General features: G+C 42.1%; 1 protein-coding gene across 2 annotated transcripts in view; it reads left to right on the forward strand.

Annotated features, from left to right (window-relative positions):
- Positions 1–20,206, forward strand: part of il1rapl2 (interleukin 1 receptor accessory protein-like 2) — a 668,322-nt gene that overhangs the window by 82,438 nt on the left and 565,678 nt on the right. For both annotated transcript variants that reach the window (XM_085788549.1, XM_085788550.1), the window contains exon 2: positions 17,091–17,199. In XM_085788549.1, coding sequence (XP_085644675.1) covers positions 17,112–17,199 — 88 coding nt within the window. In that variant the 5' untranslated portion in view covers positions 17,091–17,111. The remainder of the gene's footprint in view (positions 1–17,090; positions 17,200–20,206) is intronic.

Genomic DNA, 20,206 nt, shown 5'->3' on the forward strand with positions numbered 1-20,206 from the left:
AGAGCGTTTTACCATTTAGCCTCAGTCCAGATCCAAAATCTCTTTCACACCAGCCGAGTAATGACTCCAGTCACAAGTGCAGCACAAAAGTTGAGATAATCGTTTTGAAAATGGAAAATTACCCACAATAGTATCATTCTTATCATGTCTATTTTCCTTCGCGATGTGAAAACAAGTTAATTTGTTCACAGTGATGAACGTACAAAATTAGCCATCTGACCTGCAATTTGTAGTGTTGTTATTATTGTCAACCACAGCTGGCAGCTCTAAAACCCACTGTCCACTGCCTGCTCAGTACAAAATCACAGGCAGACAAAGATTTGCTGGTGAATATAATGTGACACTTAGCTGCTGCAGAGACATGTATTTCACTCAGGGGTTGGTGGAGACCAAAGGCAGAGCATAAAGAATGATAACATACTGTAACAACCGCTCTGTTACAGTATGTGTGTCTCTATCTAACCACTGGTTAGATATCAGGTATTGCAGGCTTCAGCTAGAAATGAGTTCAAATAAGCCTCCGTGCTTTTTCGTTAAATATAAGACACCAACAATTATGCCATGGACATATATAATTGCTGGAAACTACTAATAGTAGTTTTGTTTGTTTATTTGGATCTCTTTTAGCCCAGCCCGGATGTCTATCAAGTTGCACACCTAGCAGTCTAGTCTCATCTATTTGTTCGATCATTGTACTAGGGCTGACCCAAAAAAATCAAAGCTTCATTCGCCATGGTAATTGATCATGAAGTCCGTGATTGTTTTTTTTATTTTTACTTTTTATTATTACTCTGGGGAAGTCTCAGATTCAGCTTTATTTGTCCTTTACAAGGAAACTTGTTTTCACCCCCGTACGCAACACATAGTGAAGTGACCAGTGTCAATTGGCCAATTATACAAATACCTCAAGGGGGCAGCGATCTGTGGTGCAGCATACCTCACCAACCTGTTGTCCATTAAATGATAGCCTGCAGCTTTCTCATCAGGAAGTGACTCCAACAGTTTCATAACCTCCTCAGTTGTTATAAAGGAAAGGGAAAAAGAGCACATTTTATTGAGCATGATTTTGTTGTCAATCAGATCAGTGAGCCTGGTATCTTGAGAGCTGGAAAAATCTGTCATTTTTCTTAGTCTGCTGATTTTGTTTTCAAAATAAGCAGCATAATGATTGGCAACATCAACAGGTTTTGTGATCACTTTTCCATTCTCCTCAACAAATGATGGATACTGTGCAACATTTGTTCCCAACAATCCTTTGACTGTATTCCATGGTTTGTTTGTTTTTTATGGTCATTTCCACACTCAGAATTTTATTTTTATAAAAAGAGGCCCTTTTGCTTTAATTTCAGTGCATAATTGCGCAATTTTCTATAGATATGTTGATCAGATTCTAAATTTGATTTTAAAATGTATTTTTTGCCTCATTTCTTTCCATAAAAAGTTCATCTATCCTTGGAGCAGGACAAGCTTTTAACAGTCAGTTTCCTAATTGGAGGATGCTAATTCATCACTTCAGTTAAGAGTTCAGTAAAACATTCAGAGGCATGATCTAAATTGTCCTCTAAAAATATTAATTCCCTGGGACATGCAGCCCAAGTCCCTCTTAAAATCTTTTAAAACTCCTCTTTACTATTGCGGTGGTCTCTTTGGAATCTTAGATGTTCTGGTTATGGATACAATATTGTGGTCAGACCAACCAACAGGAAACGCACACATACTTGAACACTGTTGTGGTGCACTGGTAAAAATCAGATCAATGTATGTCTCAGTACGTATGTCATTCCTTATAGAACATCTTGTTTGCATCCTAACCATCTGTTTCATATTGCACCGTTCTGTAAATCTCAATAATTTAATTTTGTTGCTATTCTTGTTATCACACCAATTTATATTCAGATCACCCATAAAAAACACTTCAACACTTCCTTATTTTCATTAGTTGCATTATCCAGACATAGTTCATATTTGAGCAAGGGGGTCGATATGCACATCCAATTATTAGAGGTTTTTGATAAGGTAGATGTATCTGTACCCATACAGCCTCCAGTTCAGTCATTGTTAGATCATCTCCCTTTTTAAAAGGCAGATGATTTTGAATATACATTGCCACACCTCTGCCATTTAGATTCCTATCCTTTCTTATAAAATTATACCCATCCACAGCTATCTAGATGTGACACAGTGATAGCAAGAATATGAATGTCGTTGATTTTCAACATGTTACAGATCTCATTCATTTTATTTAGTAAACTACAAACATTTATGTGTGCGATATGTAATCCCTTCTTAGTTTTAAATTCACAGAACCAATTTGAATCGTTGAATTTGCCATAGTTTAAAAACCTGCATCCGATATCCATCCACCTCAGAGTTGTTTTGGAGTCCCGATACAGTTGATTATTTAAGTATAATTTGTCTGTTACTAAAGTGACGTGATAATTTCAAAGTCTGTGTTCTTTCATTATGGGATAGAGAACCTTCCTCCTGTTGATGACTCCATGGAGAAATTGGTCATTTACTCCAAACTTTGTGCCTTTAAGTTGTTTTCCTCGACTTTTCACAAGCTCCTTATGTTTAAAATGTTCAAAATTGGCAACAATGGCTCGGTCTTTGGTCTTTCAATACCCATTCTCTGGACTCGGGAGAAGGTGACATCATCAACACTGTCCTCCTCGGCAATTCCTGAGAAATCCAAGTTGTTCCTCATAGAGCAACACTGTTGATCAAGCAGGGTTTCTGACAGGCGTTGGTTCTCATTTTCAAGCACATTCAACCTGCTCTCCATATCATGCATATATTTCTTTAGGTTCCTGTTGTCACTCAGCAGTTCATAAATTTGCCACTGACTGTCTTCAAGGCTAGCTTTAAGTTGATTCAAGTCTTTCATCATAACCTCCAACACATTCACTTTAGTAAGTCTATAATTAATTGATTTCAGGAGGCCAATGACCCCATCAGCTTCATCCTCATCACTTAACTTCTTCAGAGCGTGATCTTTTACGCCCTGATCTTTTAGGTGTTGATTTGGTGGCATCAGCTGCAACAGCTTGCCACTTTTGCTTAAATGGTTTGACTTAATATTAACTAAAAAATCCTTAAAATATTCACCAAAATATGGAACAATCCAGAGAGCTCCCAGATAGCTGCTGTAAGGCTCTGTATTGCTTGTTTTGTTCCCACTTACTCGACATTAGTTGCCTCTTGTTCCTTTGTGCTGCTGCTGTCAATGATTTTTCAGGGCAACCACAAAGTTTCAGTTTGATTATGAATCCAGTGTGTTGCACCACAGTTGGATGAACTGATGAACTCAGGTTGTCCATTTGAAGGAGACGGTAAATAAAGGATCGACTGCATACATAGACTGACAATGCAGTGCACTGGCTGTTTGACTTGTGCGGTTGCTCTAAGTCTAACCTAAAACATATCTGGTGATGATTTCTTGTATTGAGAGAATTGCGGAACCATTTAGATACAGTATGAAAAGATACTAAACCTTACAAATATGTCTCCATTTTAACAACAAGAGTCTGTGACACCAGGCTGAAACCAATTACACCTCCTCTCGCAGAGATTAAAAGGACCAAATCTTTGATAATGATGACGAGGCGGCTTATGTTTCCATGTAAAACACAGACTGCCTCTGTATCAAAAACAGCATGAGTCATGCAGTTTGGGAGAGACAGATACTGTGACAGAATAAGCCTGGAGGCTGTCTTTAATATTGGATGTGTGGCTGAAGCGGCCTAATGGCTTAACACTGGTCTGTTTGGGACAAGAATAGCTTGCTATCTGTGTGTGTGTGTGTGTGTGTGTGTGTGTGTGTGTGTGCTTATGTGTGTCTGTTGGGGCGTCTGAGTATGTACTGTACATACATGTGTGTTGTGTGGTGTTGTGCTTGTTTTCCTCAGTGTTTGACTTGGTTATTAAAATCTGTATTTTGTTAATAATCATTTGAACTTTTGACCTTTTCAAGCGCAGACCAAATATGGAGGATTAACAGCTTGATGATGGTTTTTCTCCCCTGATATATCAAAAGGAAATATCACAGAGTTTTAGTGTCAAAAGAGAAATGTAATCAGCAGCCTAAGATATGTAGTTTCATGATTCTGCCCGTCTTGCCTCTGCACAATATTCACATCACACATCCTTAAATAAACTCACAGTACAGGCCCCAGTTGACCCCAATTTGTTAATATTGTGTCCTTGGGACCTCAGAATGGGAAGATCTGATTGACTCAAGACCCACGCATGCACTTACAGCCAAATAAAAGCATACATTTCTGCATAGCCCAACCTTTCCTGGTGCAAGTAATGTGTGACACTTTGCTTTATTCACACTCTGACCTTGCTTGGATCTCCCTGTGCTCTGGTGTTGGGGTATCATTATCAGAGACAGACAGACAGACAGGAAAGCGAAGCAACAGAGAGGATGAACGATATGGGGGATTGTAATGCTCTAATAGTGTTTGTTCTGTCCTGCTCTGTCCCGCTCTCTCTGACTGTGTGTGCTCAAACCCCTCAGATATCCTTCCACATAGCCAGCAATCACTTTCCTTTATTTCTTCTCATTTTCTTTCCCTATGTTTGGTAACTGTCATTATTCTGTGTTATTACTGTAGTTATATCCCGCTATTCTCATTTTATCCCCATACTCTCTCTCTCTCACAAACACACACACACACACACACACACAATACATATATAATATATACACACACATACATGGCATGAGCTTCCATTTCCATGCTTGCATTCATGGTGGATCAAACATCAAACAAGCTGCTGATGCTGTCTTAGCAAGTTTGTCAGTGTTCATGTGTGGAGAGGAGCTGAGAAGGAGTCTGACCTTGGTGTGTGTGTGTGTGTGTGTGTGTGTGTGTGTGTGTGTGTGTGTGTGTGTGTGTGGGTGTGCGTGCTGGGTGAGTGTGTGTTGGGTGAGTGTGTGATGGGTGTGATGGATGTGAGGCAGTGCAGAGGGGGCGACAGAGAGGATGGGATAAAGAGAGCTCAGTACTTGGTGATGAGGGGGCCTATGTGTGAATCAGAGTGTAAGAGGAAGACTGCTGCCACTATGAGTGAGCTTGTGTGAGAGAGGGATAGCTTAATGTGCGTGCAAGGCTATATGAGAGTATGAAACTGAAGGGAGAGAAAAAAGTGTGTGTGAGAGCAATGAAAGGACTTGTAGTATCCTCAAGCTAAAGTGAGTTGTGAAATTATGCATGATAAAATCATTGCAGTTCCTGTTCTCTGTGTCTGTCTTTCTCACAGGTTAAAAACATCTCTTGTTAATCAATAAACTATGTATCTATAGGAGGAAAGGTCACCACAAATGAACTCACACACCTACATATTCCTGGTAGACAATGGCTTTGCCGCTCCTTGCTAAAACTGAGAATAGTCTGGCTTAAGTGTGGTAATGAGAACACTGCCTCAAGATAATAGCTTGCCTTAGAAATTGTCCCATTTGTACATAATGTGTTTCTATGGATGTGTAGACAATGTTTTAGCATTGTGAAGTGAAAACCTGCTATTAATGTGAAATGGAAATAGCCCAGACACAGAACAAAGTTTTAAACAATATGATATAAAAACGATTATCAGGGATTTATTTGATTATCTTACCTGGATTGACATTTGTTTGACCTGTCACCTTTGTTAAATATTGCTACACCTGTAAAACCTCAACCACTCAAAAGCACAAAATACTCAAAACTCATTGATTTCACACTTGACCATAAACAAGCAGAATGCATAAAATCACAAGCTTTAGACAGTAGAATTAGCTATAGTTAGCCAAAAATAATGCTAGCTCATGGGTTAAACCAATGAATTGGTCAACAATAAATTGACTTTTGAATGGTCCTCCAGACCCCAGTGGGATTTTTTCTGTTATTGCCTCTAACCCTACAATAACAGACCAAGCAACTGAACTGTAAATGATAATATTTTTTAACATTTTTTAAAGTTTAGTTTTGGGGCTTTTTGCTTTTAATTGATAGGATGACTGAGATAGACAGACAGGAAATGGGGAGTCAGAGATTGGGGGAATGACTGGCAGCAAAGGGCCACCGGATTCGGGATTCTAACTGGGGGCCAGCTGCAGTAAGGACTGTAGCGTCTACATATGGGGTGCTTGCTCATCCACTGAGCTAAACAGCGCCACTCGATTGATAAATCTTGATTGAAATTGAATTGAGTTTCTTGTAAGCTCTGGAAATTGCACAATTACTGTTTGGAGCAGGGCTTAAGTGATTTGGGTTACTATAAAGCTATAGTTAATATTAACTAGATAGAATAGATATTATTAGGAAGATTTTCTCACCTTACAGAAATTGCATGTGAATTTTGTTTTTGCTACAACTCGTTAACCACACACACGCACACACAAATACACAGCCTTCAGCAGTTACATTAGGCCTCTCTATGTTTCTGACTGAAATGTTCAGAAAGTGGAAGGATCAAAAATGTCCTCTTCTGTCTCTGGAAAGCTACAGGGCATGTGTGTGACTCATACAAGTCTTCAGCTCTTTGTACTGTGTTGGTTTAATAGGCCTTCCTTTTTCATTTAGTCTTTCATTACAGCTTTCTTGGAGTTGTAATGAAACATCTACTGATGCCTAGCCAGGGGACATCACCAGTGATGAATTCTAAGCTTGTCAGGTGTTTTGTGTGTTTCAGATCTGACCCCTCAGCTTAGGTTCAAGGGAAAAAGTCCAATTTTGTACACAAGCGTCTGGCCCAGTGCACGGTTCTATAGCCTGAGCCCTGCCCATAGATTCTGGGTGTTATTCTTCAGTGCTGCCAGACAGCCAGCAGATTTTCTAGAGTGCCAGAACTGTTTCAGATTCAGAAGTAGCCTCTGACTGTCATGCTGTATATAGGCCAGACTCAGGCCATGTAACCATGGTGTGTGCAGAGCCAATAGAAACCAAAGCATGTGGCGCAAGTGTAAGCCAGATGCATCCTGCTATCTGGGGAGCCACCTGGAGTTTCTTTCTCTGCACCCTCCATGTCCTTGTGCTCCGATGAAGCTGCTTTTGACCAAGTGGCAACCTCCAAAGCTGGAAAATGAGGCCAAGTATCAAAAACTGTACTGCTTCAAATGGCTGCTATAGAGATTGGCCTCAAGAGTGAGTCAATCCCCAAAGACCCCCATGTTAAAATGAGCAGAATTGTTGCAGAAACAAACATGTTTACAGCCTGGTACAAGAAACAAATCTTACGCTAATTTCCTCCTTCATGACAACTGTACTCTACAGTAACTGAATTTTAATCTGCATAATTGAGGTAATGCCGTTGTGAGTGACAGTTTGATGATTGTATGTTTGCCACAAGCTTGCACTGAAGTATGAGATTCACACCCACAACTGTCTTGGGCACCTGGTTTTGCTTCTATTCCTATTGGCCTTCTTTGTAGTATTTAGACAGCGACTCATGAAATGTTCAATGGTTTTCTTTCAGTGGCAAAGCGAGCACATGGTCGTTGGATGGTTGGAGGAATACATCATAGTCAGCCTGAACAAAAGAACTTGCAATGGTCAATACACAAAGTCTTCTTCTCCACAACTAGCTGTGTTTTGTCCATGCATGTCCTTGCTCTGCTGGACCTCTGTTCCTCAACAGTAGCTCTCAAGGTGTTTTTACTGTTCTGTGTAATCAAAATCACCTGTTAAGGTTTGTGAATGGCAATAAAGTTCCAGATAAAATAGGGATGCACCTGTTCAAACTCCTAAGCAGGCCTAGTCATTTTCTCAGGCAGCAGCGGACCCTGCTTCCCAAGTCTGAGATGGTGGAGATCTGGAAATCATGCTGAAAAAACAGCAACCACAAGCTCCATATCAGAGTCCCATCCCTTGGTAAATCCACACTTTGAATTTTCCTGGAAGGCCCATCCTGTCGGCTTCTCTCAGCAGCCACGCCTCCAGCTCCTTGCAGGTGTTCTTTGTGCACGCTGACGCTGTAATGCTGAGGCTGCTGTCAAAGATTTCCCCCAGGCTTTCTACAGACTTCCTGAGATGATAGGGATTGCTACCCCTCAGATAAAGAGATGCGTCGGTTTTGACTTTCCTCAACACCGAATGCCTCAGTATGTTGGTTACCTGGAAAGTTTTTCACAACATAACAACTGTCACAATTAAAAATATGTCGTTATTTTAATTTTCATTTAATTTTGGTAAGCCTGTTTTAGATTTGGGAAGCTTATATATGTTCTAAAGCAAGAGACTTCATGTCTACGAGCTCTCTTCTAATTCTGACTTTATTGTGATGGAGGAGAGAGGAAAATATCAATTTCCTTGTAACATTTCATTAAAGCAGATAACAGCGGCACGGCCGTTTCGGCTAATGCTGTGTTCAAGGCAGGCTTTTGAAACCGTAAGTTACAGCTTCAAGTCACAACTACGACTTGGTAGCGTTCCAGGTAACCCGTAGCTCGTGTTTTTACCGTCCTGTTGTCTGTGAAAGTTCCCTATAACGGCCACTCGTAACTTCCGACCCGTGAACTCGTACCAGATCGAACTGGTATGACTTCACAGGAAGGAAAAACACAAAGTACGAGTTTCCTTGAACGCACCATGAGTTAGCAGCCCCCGCCCTTGTCAGGCATCAATTGGTCCTCGTGCTACGTCACCACATTCACGCGCATCCCTTGGCTGCACACACAGCCCTTCATGCCGTTCTCTCCCCTCATTGGATAACACTTGTATCCCACAAGGAAAATTTTCTCCTCGGGTTACAGCAGAGCACAGTGACGGAGAGACTCGTGTTTAGGCTGAAATACTTCATGTAAGTGATTGCTGACGGAAAATAGGACTATTTAGGACTTATATTAACAAAAACATTCCACTGATATCTGCTTTAAGTGCTCTATTTCTATTTCTAAGTGTTAATGCCTGAAAAAATGCAAGGCCTTGATGTTAAACACCATTAGATTTTTCTGTCCATTTATGTTTGACTGTTCCAGAATAAACACTTCCCACATATGACTGACTCACACCACAGCTTGTCAGACAGTTCCAGCTTCACTATCTTTGCCGAAAGACAACAGCTCAATGTAGCTTTTTTCTGCTATAATATAACATAACCTGACACAACCTTGTCTTCCTCCTCTGAGCACCGGAGACTGACTGCAGCCTGTGAGGGCGGGGAGAGGCAAAACAAAAACACAAAAGGCTTCCAAATTCTGCTTAGCCTGCTTTGTCCCATGTGCTTCCCCTGAGTTGTATTGTTAGTGTTTTTTAATAGGAAAAATACAGCTAATCATCACTGTTTTATTCAGTTTTAGATCTCATGATGTACCATAATGTTTTCTACATACTGTGGTGATTTTAATAAGGTTAAAGGACAATTCCGGTCGAATTCAACTCTGGGGTGTATTTTCATATCATTTTAGGTCTAAAAGAATGAATCTGAAGATTTTCAGTTTAATCGCTCCTGTTTTGCGGTAGTTGCGTCTGTCCGCGCATCGCCGCGGCAGCAATGAATGGGAGTGGATGTAAGTTCCGCTGTTTAGGCTGTTTCCAGCCCTCAAAGCCGCAATTTTTTTCCACAGACAGTATCAGATGGCTACTCAAACATGCACCGAGAAGTTTGTTTACTTCAAGCAAGCCGACATGTTTGTAAAACTAGATCTAATTCAAAGTCTCCCGGAGTCTCGCGCGAGACCCAGTTGCCGTGCGCGGTGTGTTCAGGAGCAGTGGGAAAAGCTACCGTTTTGTCATAAACACAGGAATATCAACTCTTTACTTGCTTCAAGTAAAAAAGACTTCTCGGCGCATGTTTGATTAGCCACCTGACGCTGTCTGTGGAAAAAAATGTACACTTCAAGCAAGTCAAGAGTTGATATTCCTGTGTTTATGACACAAGCGGTAGCTCCTACTGCGCCTGAATACACCAGCACTGCAACTTCGGGCTCGCGCGAGACTCCGGGAGACTTTGAATTAGATCGACTTTTACAAACATGTCGGCTTGCTTGAAGTAAATAAACTTCTCGGTGCATGTTTGAGTAGCCATCTGATGCTGTCTGTGGAAAAAAATTGCGGCTTTGAGGGCTGGAAACAGCCTAAACAGCGGAACTTACATCCACTCCCATTCATTGCTGCCGTGGCGATGCAGGGACAGACGCAGCTACCGCAAAACAGGAGCAATTAAACTGAAAATCTTCAGATTCATTCTTTTAGACCTAAAATGATATGAAAATACACCCCCGTGTTGAATTCGACCGGAATTGTCCTTTAAAGGAAAGTAAGGAAGTAGATCTTCATCATTTCTTCTGCAGTGAGTTAACTCTTACTACTACTACTACTACTATACCAGATCCTACTGTTTTGGCTTCAACTCAACCAACTTAAAGTGGAATTCTTCAAGGAGAATACTTCCCTGTTTGTTATTGTCTTGTCCGCCCAACACTTGTCATAAACTTGTTAATGTTCTTTTAATGGGTAGTTTTTATGTTGTTCTTAAAAACAAATGAGTGTGGTGGAGCATCATTTAGCTCAGCTGGTAGAGCAGAACAAGCCCCATATGCAGAGGCTTGCTGTAGCCGGTTCCAGGGTGCCATTCCGAAGGGCCGCCATTCCGAACGTTTACTTTATTGTGTCGGAATGCCGGCCCTTAATTATTTATGGAAAAGGGGTGCCTTTCCGAACTTGAAAAAAGTCCGCCATTAAAAGCTTTAAGGCACTGGATACACACATCACAGTGAATGCTTTGGTATCACAGTGGTTAGAGCATCCGCCTGCGGTCCGGGAGATCAGGGTTCGACTCCCGGAGGAGCTGCATATTAGCAGAGACTTTCTCTACCTGATCTTTCTACTAAACTTAACCAACTCCTTTCTACATTGCCTAAACCCAGGGCCGGCCCCTGGCATAAACACTCTATGCGGTTGTTTAGGGCCACAGCCGTTAGGTGGGGGGCCACATGATCAGAAAGGTACCGGGGTTCATTCAAGTCATTTAAACATCCTGAGGTCTGCACGTGCACGCTATGAGCTTTATATGTAATGTGAAGTCAATATTCAGCTTCTTTTATCTCACATTTGAGACATTTGGTGAAAATAGAACGGCAGAATGACAACTTTTGTGCTCAAAAAGCAATCTTACAAAATTTCATTTTAGACTTGTTTTCTACACGTATCTATTACTGTATTCATATCCTATTTCAAGCACCAAAACAGTTCATTCTCATGACTGAAGGTGTGTTTTTACAAGGGATTTGAAATTTTTCAAAAAGCAGACCTCAAATTTCCAGCATTGGCCTAAATTATTTCTTTATACAGTGTTCTAGGGCAAATTGGCCTCAGTGTGCTTACAGCTGAGGTTCTAATATTTAGACATAAAACACTTGAGTATTGTTACATCTGCAAGTATCTTAAAAAGATAAATTTAAGAAAATATGTAAAAGTTGAGAAAATGGCCTCAAACCTCAGAGGGCATAAACGCGTCTGTATTCAGTTTTAACCAGTGATTTGGTTTTTGCGCTTAGAGTGGGCCACAAACAAAAATCTTGTTTAGGGCCACCAAAATCCTAGGGCTGGCCCTGCCTAAACCCAACCAAAGCACAGAGCAAGGACATTATTTTTCAGCATGAGTGCCGCGGCTGCATCAGACTCGCACCTGGGTGAAACTTCGGAGGGGGAGCGGGGGGCTGTCCCTGCGGTGCGATCGTGTCAAGCCGGGCAGGAAGTCAGACCACGAAAAAGGCCCAAAATATACTTTTAAAAAAACAAAAAAAAAAGAGTGTGGTAAGAAATGGAGTGAGTGTTCCTTTAGCAGAAAACAATGACAGTGGTTACAGACTGCTGGTATTCAGAATGTGCTGTATTGCTGGGTTTTTACAGTCAGACCTTGTGTTGTAAATGTCTTGTAAAAGGAAGAGAAATTAATCTTGCCGCAGCAAGTCCTGCAAATGGAGAAAAAAAAAGCAAAGTCCTGGCTTGTTCGTTTCTTTTCTTTTGTGAAACTTAAAGCAGAAGTAAGTGATATATTTGTGTTAATATAAGTCTTAAAGGACAATTCCGGTCGAATTCAACTCGGGGGTGTATTTTCATATCATTTTAGGTCTAAAAGAATGAATCTGAAGATTTTCAGTTTAATCGCTCCTGTTTTGCGGTAGTTGCGTCTGTCCGCGCATCGCCGCGGCAGCAATGAATGGGAGTGGATGTAAGTTCCGCTGTTTAGGCTGTTTACAGCCCTCAAAGCCGCAATTTTTTTCCACAGACAGCGTCAGATGGAGACTCAAACATGCACCGAGAAGTTTATTTACTTCAAGCAAGCCGACATGTTTGTAAAACTAGATCTAATTCAAAGTCTCCCGGAGTCTCGCGCGAGACCCAGTTGCCGTGCGCGGTGTGTTCAGGTGCAGTGGGAAAAGCTACCGTTGTGTCATAAACACAGGAATATCAACTCTTTACTTGCTTCAAGTAAAAAAAACTTCTCGGCGCATGTTTGATTAGCCATCTGACGCTGTCTGTGGAAAAAAATGTACACTTCAAGCAAGTAAAGAGTTGATATTCCTGTGTTTATGACACAAGCGGTAGCTCCTACTGCGCCTGAATACACCAGCACTGCAACTTCGGGCTCGCGCGAGACTCCGGGAGACTTTGAATTAGATCGACTTTTACAAACATGTCGGCTTGCTTGAAGTAAATAAACTTCTCGGTGCATGTTTGAGTAGCCATCTGACGCTGTCTGTGGAAAAAAATTGCGGCTTTGAGGGCTGGAAACAGCCTAAACAGCGGAACTTACATCCACTCCCATTCATTGCTGCCGTGGCGATGCAGGGACAGACGCAGCTACCGCAAAACAGGAGCGATTAAACTGAAAATCTTCAGATTCATTCTTTTAGACCTAAAATGATATGAAAATACACCCCCGTGTTGAATTCGACCGGAATTGTCCTTTAAATAGTTATATCTTCCGACAGCAATCACTTATATAGAGTGTTTGGACCGAAACACGGGTCTCTCAGTCCCTCTGCTCTGCTCTGAGCCGAAGAGAAAACATTTATCGTATCCTACAGTTTTTATCCAATGAGGAGAGAGAACGGCATGCAGGGCTGTGTGTGCAGCCAAGGGACGCCGTGAATGTGGCGACGTAGCGACGAGGACTGTTATGGTGCGTTCAAGGAAACTCGTATTTTTCCGACCGTGAAGTGGTACCAGTTCGATCTGGTACGAGTTCACCGGTCGGAAGTTACGAGTGGCCGTTATAGTGACTTTCACCGGTAAAACAGGTCGGAAAAACACGAGTGGGTTGCCTGAAACGCTACAAAGTCGTAAGTTGTGACTTGAAGCTGTAATTTACGATTTCAAAAGCCTGCCTGGAACGCAGCATTAGCGAAAACGACCGGACCACTTACTTCTGCTTAAGTATTTGTCAAGTAAGTTTCCATTTGTACAAACATTAAAATGCCCTTAAGGTAGCTTACATTTTGACATTTATAAGCCTACTAAACAAAACGCCCTGATTATCAAGGAAAATCACATACAAGTCCATAATCACGTAATCTATCAGTTGTAAATCAGTGTTCAGACAGTTCTTCCATCTTCTCTCTCAATCTAAGCCAATCAGTCCGTTTTTTTCTTTTCATGGAAAAGATGTCTGGTAATTTCTAGCAATTCTATAATGGGGTCCTGCCTTGTTGTTCTTGAGGACATTTATGTTTCATTTCAAGACTTCTACAGGCACAAAACGGCTTAAAGCTATGGTCTACGTTTTGAAAGAGGATGAGAAAAATTTGAAAAAAGCACCTCTCACACACCCCCGCCCCTCCCCTCTGAGCTCGTATGGCCCGCCCCTCGGGACCTCCTCGCGACACGCCTCCCCCCCTCCCCTCACAGAGCAGAGCGGAGCAAGCAACAAGCCTGCTGCCTGCAGAAACCAAACGCGGCTTTGAATGCCGAGTAAAATGTCATATTCACAGTCACAACTTCCACAATAAAACCAAAGATTACCTGTTCAACATAAACTCAGCACCGACGCTGCAGCCTGGGTCTCTCTGCACCGCGGCGCCGCGGAGCTCCATGCCCCGACTCTTCCTGCTCCTCTCCCCCAGACACAGGACCCTGTCCTGGGTCACCCAGCGCCAAGAGTCTCCCTGTAGCATGAGGCTGTGCTCGGTGCTAGCCCACTAATACCGCCTCGTTACCGGCAGCTGGTGCACAGCGGCGGCATCGGGGCTGGCGCCGCCGCTGTGCACCAGCTGCCGGTAATGAGGCGGTGTGCCAGTACCGTCGTCGCCGTCCCCGGCAACGGGACCGCGGCGACCGCTGGTACGAGCAGCGCCGCCATTAGCAACCATTAGCACAGCCTCATGCTACAGGGAGACTCCTCGCGCTGGGTGACCGGCCACAGGGTGCTGTGTCTGGGGAAGAGGAGCAGGAAGACCGGGGCCTGGAGCTCCGCAGCACCGCAGTGCAGAGAGACCGCTCAGGCTGCGGCTGGAAGCAGCTGTGTGTCGGGGAGAGGAGGAAGACCAGGAGCTCAGCAGGGCCGCGGTGTGCAGGGTGCAGAGCACCCCGGTCAGGCTGGGAGAGGATCAGGGAGACTCGACGCGGCACCGGTACCGGTAATAAGGGCAGCAACACATTCTGTGCTTCTGTACTGTGCTTCTCTGAATCCTAGTGGGGCTTTTTTTCGGCAGACTGACCGGGGGTGGGGGGCAGCAGGCGCTGAATTGGTGGGTTCATGTGTCTGTGGCTGAGCAGCTCAGAGCGGTTACAACTACTTGTAGTTTCTAAGCGGAGGGGGTGGGGACGAGGCGGGTCGAGGAGGAGCAGGGGAGACGAGGGGATAGGATGGAGGGTACGAGCCAATGGGAGCCGGACGGGGCGCGCGGCGCCCATTGGTCAATTTCTATGCAGGCCCACGGCTGATAGACTGAATGGATTTTTTTTGTTCTTTTTGCTTTTTATATTGTGTATATCGGACCACAGGACCATAATCGCTGTATAAACGATGTTAATAATAATTACCAATGCTCCAAATCGTAGACCATAGCTTTAACAGAAGGTAGATCTACAGAAACCAAACAGACTTTTCATGAAACAATGATAAAAACATCAGCAGCTCACACAGGATGTCAGGATGTTGGTGGTATTGACGAATAGGGACTGTGACAACAACTTAGCAGCCGATGACACAGGTTCAGCCATGTAGCTTACTAACTAATAAGCTAAGTAACTGGGTAATGGCTTATTGGGACTCCTTGACATGGTTCATCATTAGTGCTACTGTTATTAGTTGCATCTCTCCTACATCTGATGTGGTGTTGTAACAGGTGAAAGTGTTTGCTGGGATGTGTGTGTGTGTGTGTGTGTGTGTGTGTGTGTGTGTGTGTGTGTGTGTGTGTGTGTGTGTGTGTGTGTGTGTGTGTGTGTGTGTGTGTGTCTGTGTGTCTGTGTGTCTGTGTGTCTGTGTGATGGATTGTGAAATTATAAGGCTGACTCATATGGCACCCCAAATGCTGTCATTCTTTTAAATGACTGCACTTTTTTGGCTTTTCTCATAAAATAAAAATCATGAATATGCAAAACTATGTTTGCCTTTTAATCTTAAATCAAATATTAAAAATTTGAGCAATACCCTACTTTAATCGACAAGTGGTGGCAGGCAGGATGCCTTGAAAGCCTGCAGAGATGAATCATTTCCAACTGTAAGTGGGAACAACATGCAGCATTCTTCCTCATATTTTTGTTCTTTTGGCTTTGTTCTTCACACTCATTTGTTCCCAGCTTTAGATGCCCATCCCATCAGTGCCCATCTTGAAAGGCAAATAGCTGTGGCTCACATTTCTACACCATCCCAGGTTCTGTCATCAGCTATCCCACTGCTCATGTGAATGAAATGTGATTTCAATCAGCACTCAAGCTGGAGTTTGAGTTTCCTTTTATTGTCATGTGTATGAAAAATACAATGAAATGACTGCTGCTATGGCCAATCTTCATCTTTGATCTTTCCCTGGTTCTTCTGAGTGTATGTGTGAGTGTGTGAGTGAGTGTGTGTGTGTGTGTGTGTACGTGTGTGCACCCATACACTTTTTTGTACACAGAAAGCATGAAAAAATCTGATTGTGTTCTATCAATGTGATTTCACATGGCTGGCTCAGAAAGTGTGTCCCCAAAGCCTCTGCAGCTTTTGTATTCACAGTCTATGGTTAAATCAAATTTAGTTCCAGGATTTTGATTTTAATCATTTGAAGAAAAAAAAAGATGTTTTCAAAACCCCACCAATCTTGTGTTTCAGATCAATATTAATATTTTTTCTGCTTTATTCCTTTTGCTATACATCTAATAAAGATTTTTTTTAACGTTTTACAGAATATTGGCCCACATGTAACAAGAGGTTGCCTATTTTCAGTTTGTTTTTTTTTCATTTGTACCCTGTAAAGGCTCAGAGATACACAAATAAATTTTATCATTGAGTTGAAATCGTATCAAATCCAAAAGAAGAACATTAAAAAGATGGTGGTCTCTGTATGGCAGTGGACTGTCGTTTTCGCTCTTATTCTTTCCAAATAAAAACCACCCCAACACCTAATTTCCAAGTGGTAGCAACTTGGATCCTGGCCAACATGCATCTACTGTAGATGGAATTTTCAATAATATTTTTTCATATATTCTGTGATATTTTTGCAAATTTCCTACTTTTTCTAACCCTTGTTTTAGCATAACACTTCTTACTGTACTCAGCTCTCTCAAAAGTGCGTGCTTACTGAGGATGGGGTGCTTGCTGGTCAAGAAGAAGACTTTTAACTAATGGATGTTGCTGGGGAGCGTTACAAGCATTGTGTCTTGGTTTCTAAGTGAGCTGCTGAACTCCCTGAAGATTAAGCCCACCAGGCTTGGAATACATTGGCGGAAAATCCTGTGTGCAGTGCTGCAACAATGAAGGCTTTTTTTTTTCCTTTTCATTTAGTGGCATGGTTTCTCTAAATTTGGAGAGAACATCATGAGGGGACAGAATCATAACTCCAACACACTTTGATGTTAACTGTTGTTTTCTTGTTATCTGCAGATTGAAATGTATGAATCAGAAACAAGCGTGCTACAGTTATTTACTATCTTATCCTCACTTCATCCTGTTTTCTCAAGGTGCCGGCGGAGAGTAGAGAGATGAAGACCATATCCCCCCTCTTCGTCCTCCTCCTCCTCGCCTCGGGAGCCTGTGATGATGTCAAGTTCATCACCAAGAGGAACTCAGGTAGGATGAATGGTGTTGGTGTTTGTTGTCTCCACTTCGCTGAAAATGAGCCTTCCTCTTTTCGAAACATCCCAGGCTTTGTACTTTCTTTCTTTTTTTTGTTTCTCTATCATCATTTTTCACTGCAAACACTCTCCATCCTTCTCTCGACAATACTACCGCTGGTATTTCCTCACCTCCTCGCTCTTTCCTTTCCTTTCTGATACATCGATACGTCTTAACTTGATGCAGTGGACGTGTATGTCACTCTGCTCGGGCAATTTCTCTCTGTTTTTCTCCTCAATCACCACCTCTGCCTCCCTCAGATAACACTCCTCTCCAGACTCTCTGCCAAAGCCAAGATGCCCGTCTGTCTGTGTGTTTCCTTGCCTCTCCTTTTTTTTCTGCTGAGAGTGTGTAATGATCAGCTTGTCTGACTGCTGCTGTCATTGTTGCTGCCGTTGTGCTCATTCGTGTATCAGCAGCCAGCTGATGACAGATCTGCTGATGGTCTTTTTTTTTTATTCCTGATCGATTTTGTTCTAGCTGATCAGCTTGACAGAGAGAGTGTGATTGGGCTATCAGCGTCTGGTGTGTGGTCTCAATAATGCTTTGTATGGTTCTGTATGGTGAGTTAAGTATGCGTGACAAAGAGGTCAGCTGTATACGCTCTGCTTGGCTTTGTTTACATCCACACACATCACCTGCATGCCGTCTTTGTGTCCGTATTTGTGATTCCCAGAAGATTTGATCTGCAGTTTTACAAGTGGAGGTTCTGTAATTATAAATATTACCAGCAGCGTGTTTAATTTTATTGTCCCGCACCCTTGCCAAATCCTGAAAGTGATAAAACACAGAAAATTACTTACTGATTTTTAGCAAACTCAGGTCATCTAATTATAACAATCCAGTTAGAATTGATTCCCCTGTAATGTAATCCTGCCTCACAAATGTGCTTGCTTATAAGTGAGAGTGTAGGCCCCGGCAGTTTAATCGAGGGAATTTGAGGGCAACTAAACAATCCTTTAGAGAGCCTTTGTAATTACAGACACACAGCATTTGAGGATTACACTATTATGAATTGCACTCAATAAACTACTGTAAGAGGAAGATGAGCTTTAAAGGCCTAGAAAACCTATTCTCACAGTTTTACTCTTACTATGAGCGATGGGATCTCGGTTAATAAAACACATGTAATGCAGTTTTTAGTTAGTTCACATTGTAGATTTTAACATCGATTTTTTCCTCTTGTCTTTTTGGTTTGAATTCAGTTGGAAAGAGTTGATGTCACATACACCAGTGCACGAGTTAGGATCCAGTAAGATTCAACGAAAATGTGATGACAGTTAATGATTTATTAAGAAAATATTTCCTTTTGTGGAGAGACAAAATGACAACACTTTTATGTTTGCCTCATGAATATATATATATATATATATATATATATATATATATATATATATATATATATATACTACCAGGCAGTCAACTTTACTTAGCATAGAGACTGTCCAGAAGTAACAAAATCCCCCTGGCTTTGGATGAGCAACCAGTGGAGACTCTAAGACTCTTAAGTCTAAGCTGTTCAAGTCCTGTGAATAACCTTAAATGGTACAAAGGGAAGTGGATAACTGCCAAAGGTTAAGGTAAAAGAAGCCCTGCCTGTTGTTGATGACTTACATAACCTGTGTCTGTACGAAGGCAGTGGAGGTGCAAAGTGTCCCCTCATAACGGTGAGAAAGGAAGGCCTATAAGATGATGGCCCAGAACATTGGAGGAAAAGTACCAGACAGACGCTTCATGTGGTGGGAGAACGGGGTCTCGAGATTTCCCAACATGCCACACTGTTCCCTTTATAAAAAAGATTTTTTTTAAACAAATTTGATCATGAATATTTGATGTTATAGAGAAACACCAGAGAATAAAGTTTCCAGATGAAAAATTGCAAAAAGATCACATTCGATTCCATGTATGAATTTGATGTGCTGGCAGTAGTGAGATAAAATATACGACAAAAGTTTGTATAGGAATTCAGTCCTCTATTGACTTCTTTTAAAAGGGAGGTCAAAGGTCAATGGGCCTCATTCACCAATATCTTCTTAAGAACCTTCTTAGATTATTTCTTAAGTTGTTCTTAAGAGGTTCCTTAAGAAAACCCTACGTCAGATTCATCAACGCGTTCGTAAGCCTCAGAATTGTTCGCAGCTGTGTTCTTATGCCATCTCCTCGTAAGTTGAGGGCGTGTGCCAGGTGAGTCTAATTAACATATGATTAGCATAGGTAAACGCCCCATCAATGCCCGTAAAAGGGCATGAGACTGCAGGGCCGTGTGCACACAGAAACCACAGGCACTGAGCAGAGAAGGTGAAGTGAGAAAGAAAGTTGAAATGCGCAAATGAAAATATGGGAGGGAGCACCATGACTCCAAACGTAAAAAGAACTGAAGTAGTGAAGTGGTGCTACTGCGGCAGGAATGAAACAAAGAAACAAAGAAACAAAAGGCTTATATTTAGTTTATATTTTTATATTTATATTTAGGCTATATTTAGTAGCGTCAGCAGTGGATGCAGCTCTTCGGGTTGTTATCAGAGAGACCACACTCTCACGTGTGCCATCATAAATATCATCATATTATCACATATCAAAAAAAACAGTTGTGTGTAGTGTGAACACTTACAGTAAGTGCACTGTTGCAGCCCGCAATTAGGAAAAAAAAAATCATATCGGCAGCTGTATGCCCCCCCCCAAAAAAGAGAAAAAAAAAACAACTGATATGAATTAAGTGTCTATAATGTTTTTTAATAGACTGCAATGATTTGTCAATTATTATTATTAATATATATGATTATTAAAAACATCATAAAAGATGGGGCGGTGCGTGGCGCAGTGGGTAAAGCGGCCGTCCCATGTAGAGGCTACAGTCCTCAACGCAGGCGTCCCCGTTTCGAATCCCGTGTCGGGCAGACATTTCCTGCATGTCATTCCCCCTCTCTCTGCCTCCCCCTTTCCTGTCTATCTCACTGTGCTA

The sequence above is a fragment of the Trachurus japonicus genome, chromosome 10 (assembly GCF_045865225.1).
Source record: "Trachurus japonicus isolate A0001 chromosome 10, Traja_1.0".
Classification (NCBI taxonomy): Eukaryota; Metazoa; Chordata; class Actinopteri; order Carangiformes; family Carangidae; genus Trachurus; species Trachurus japonicus.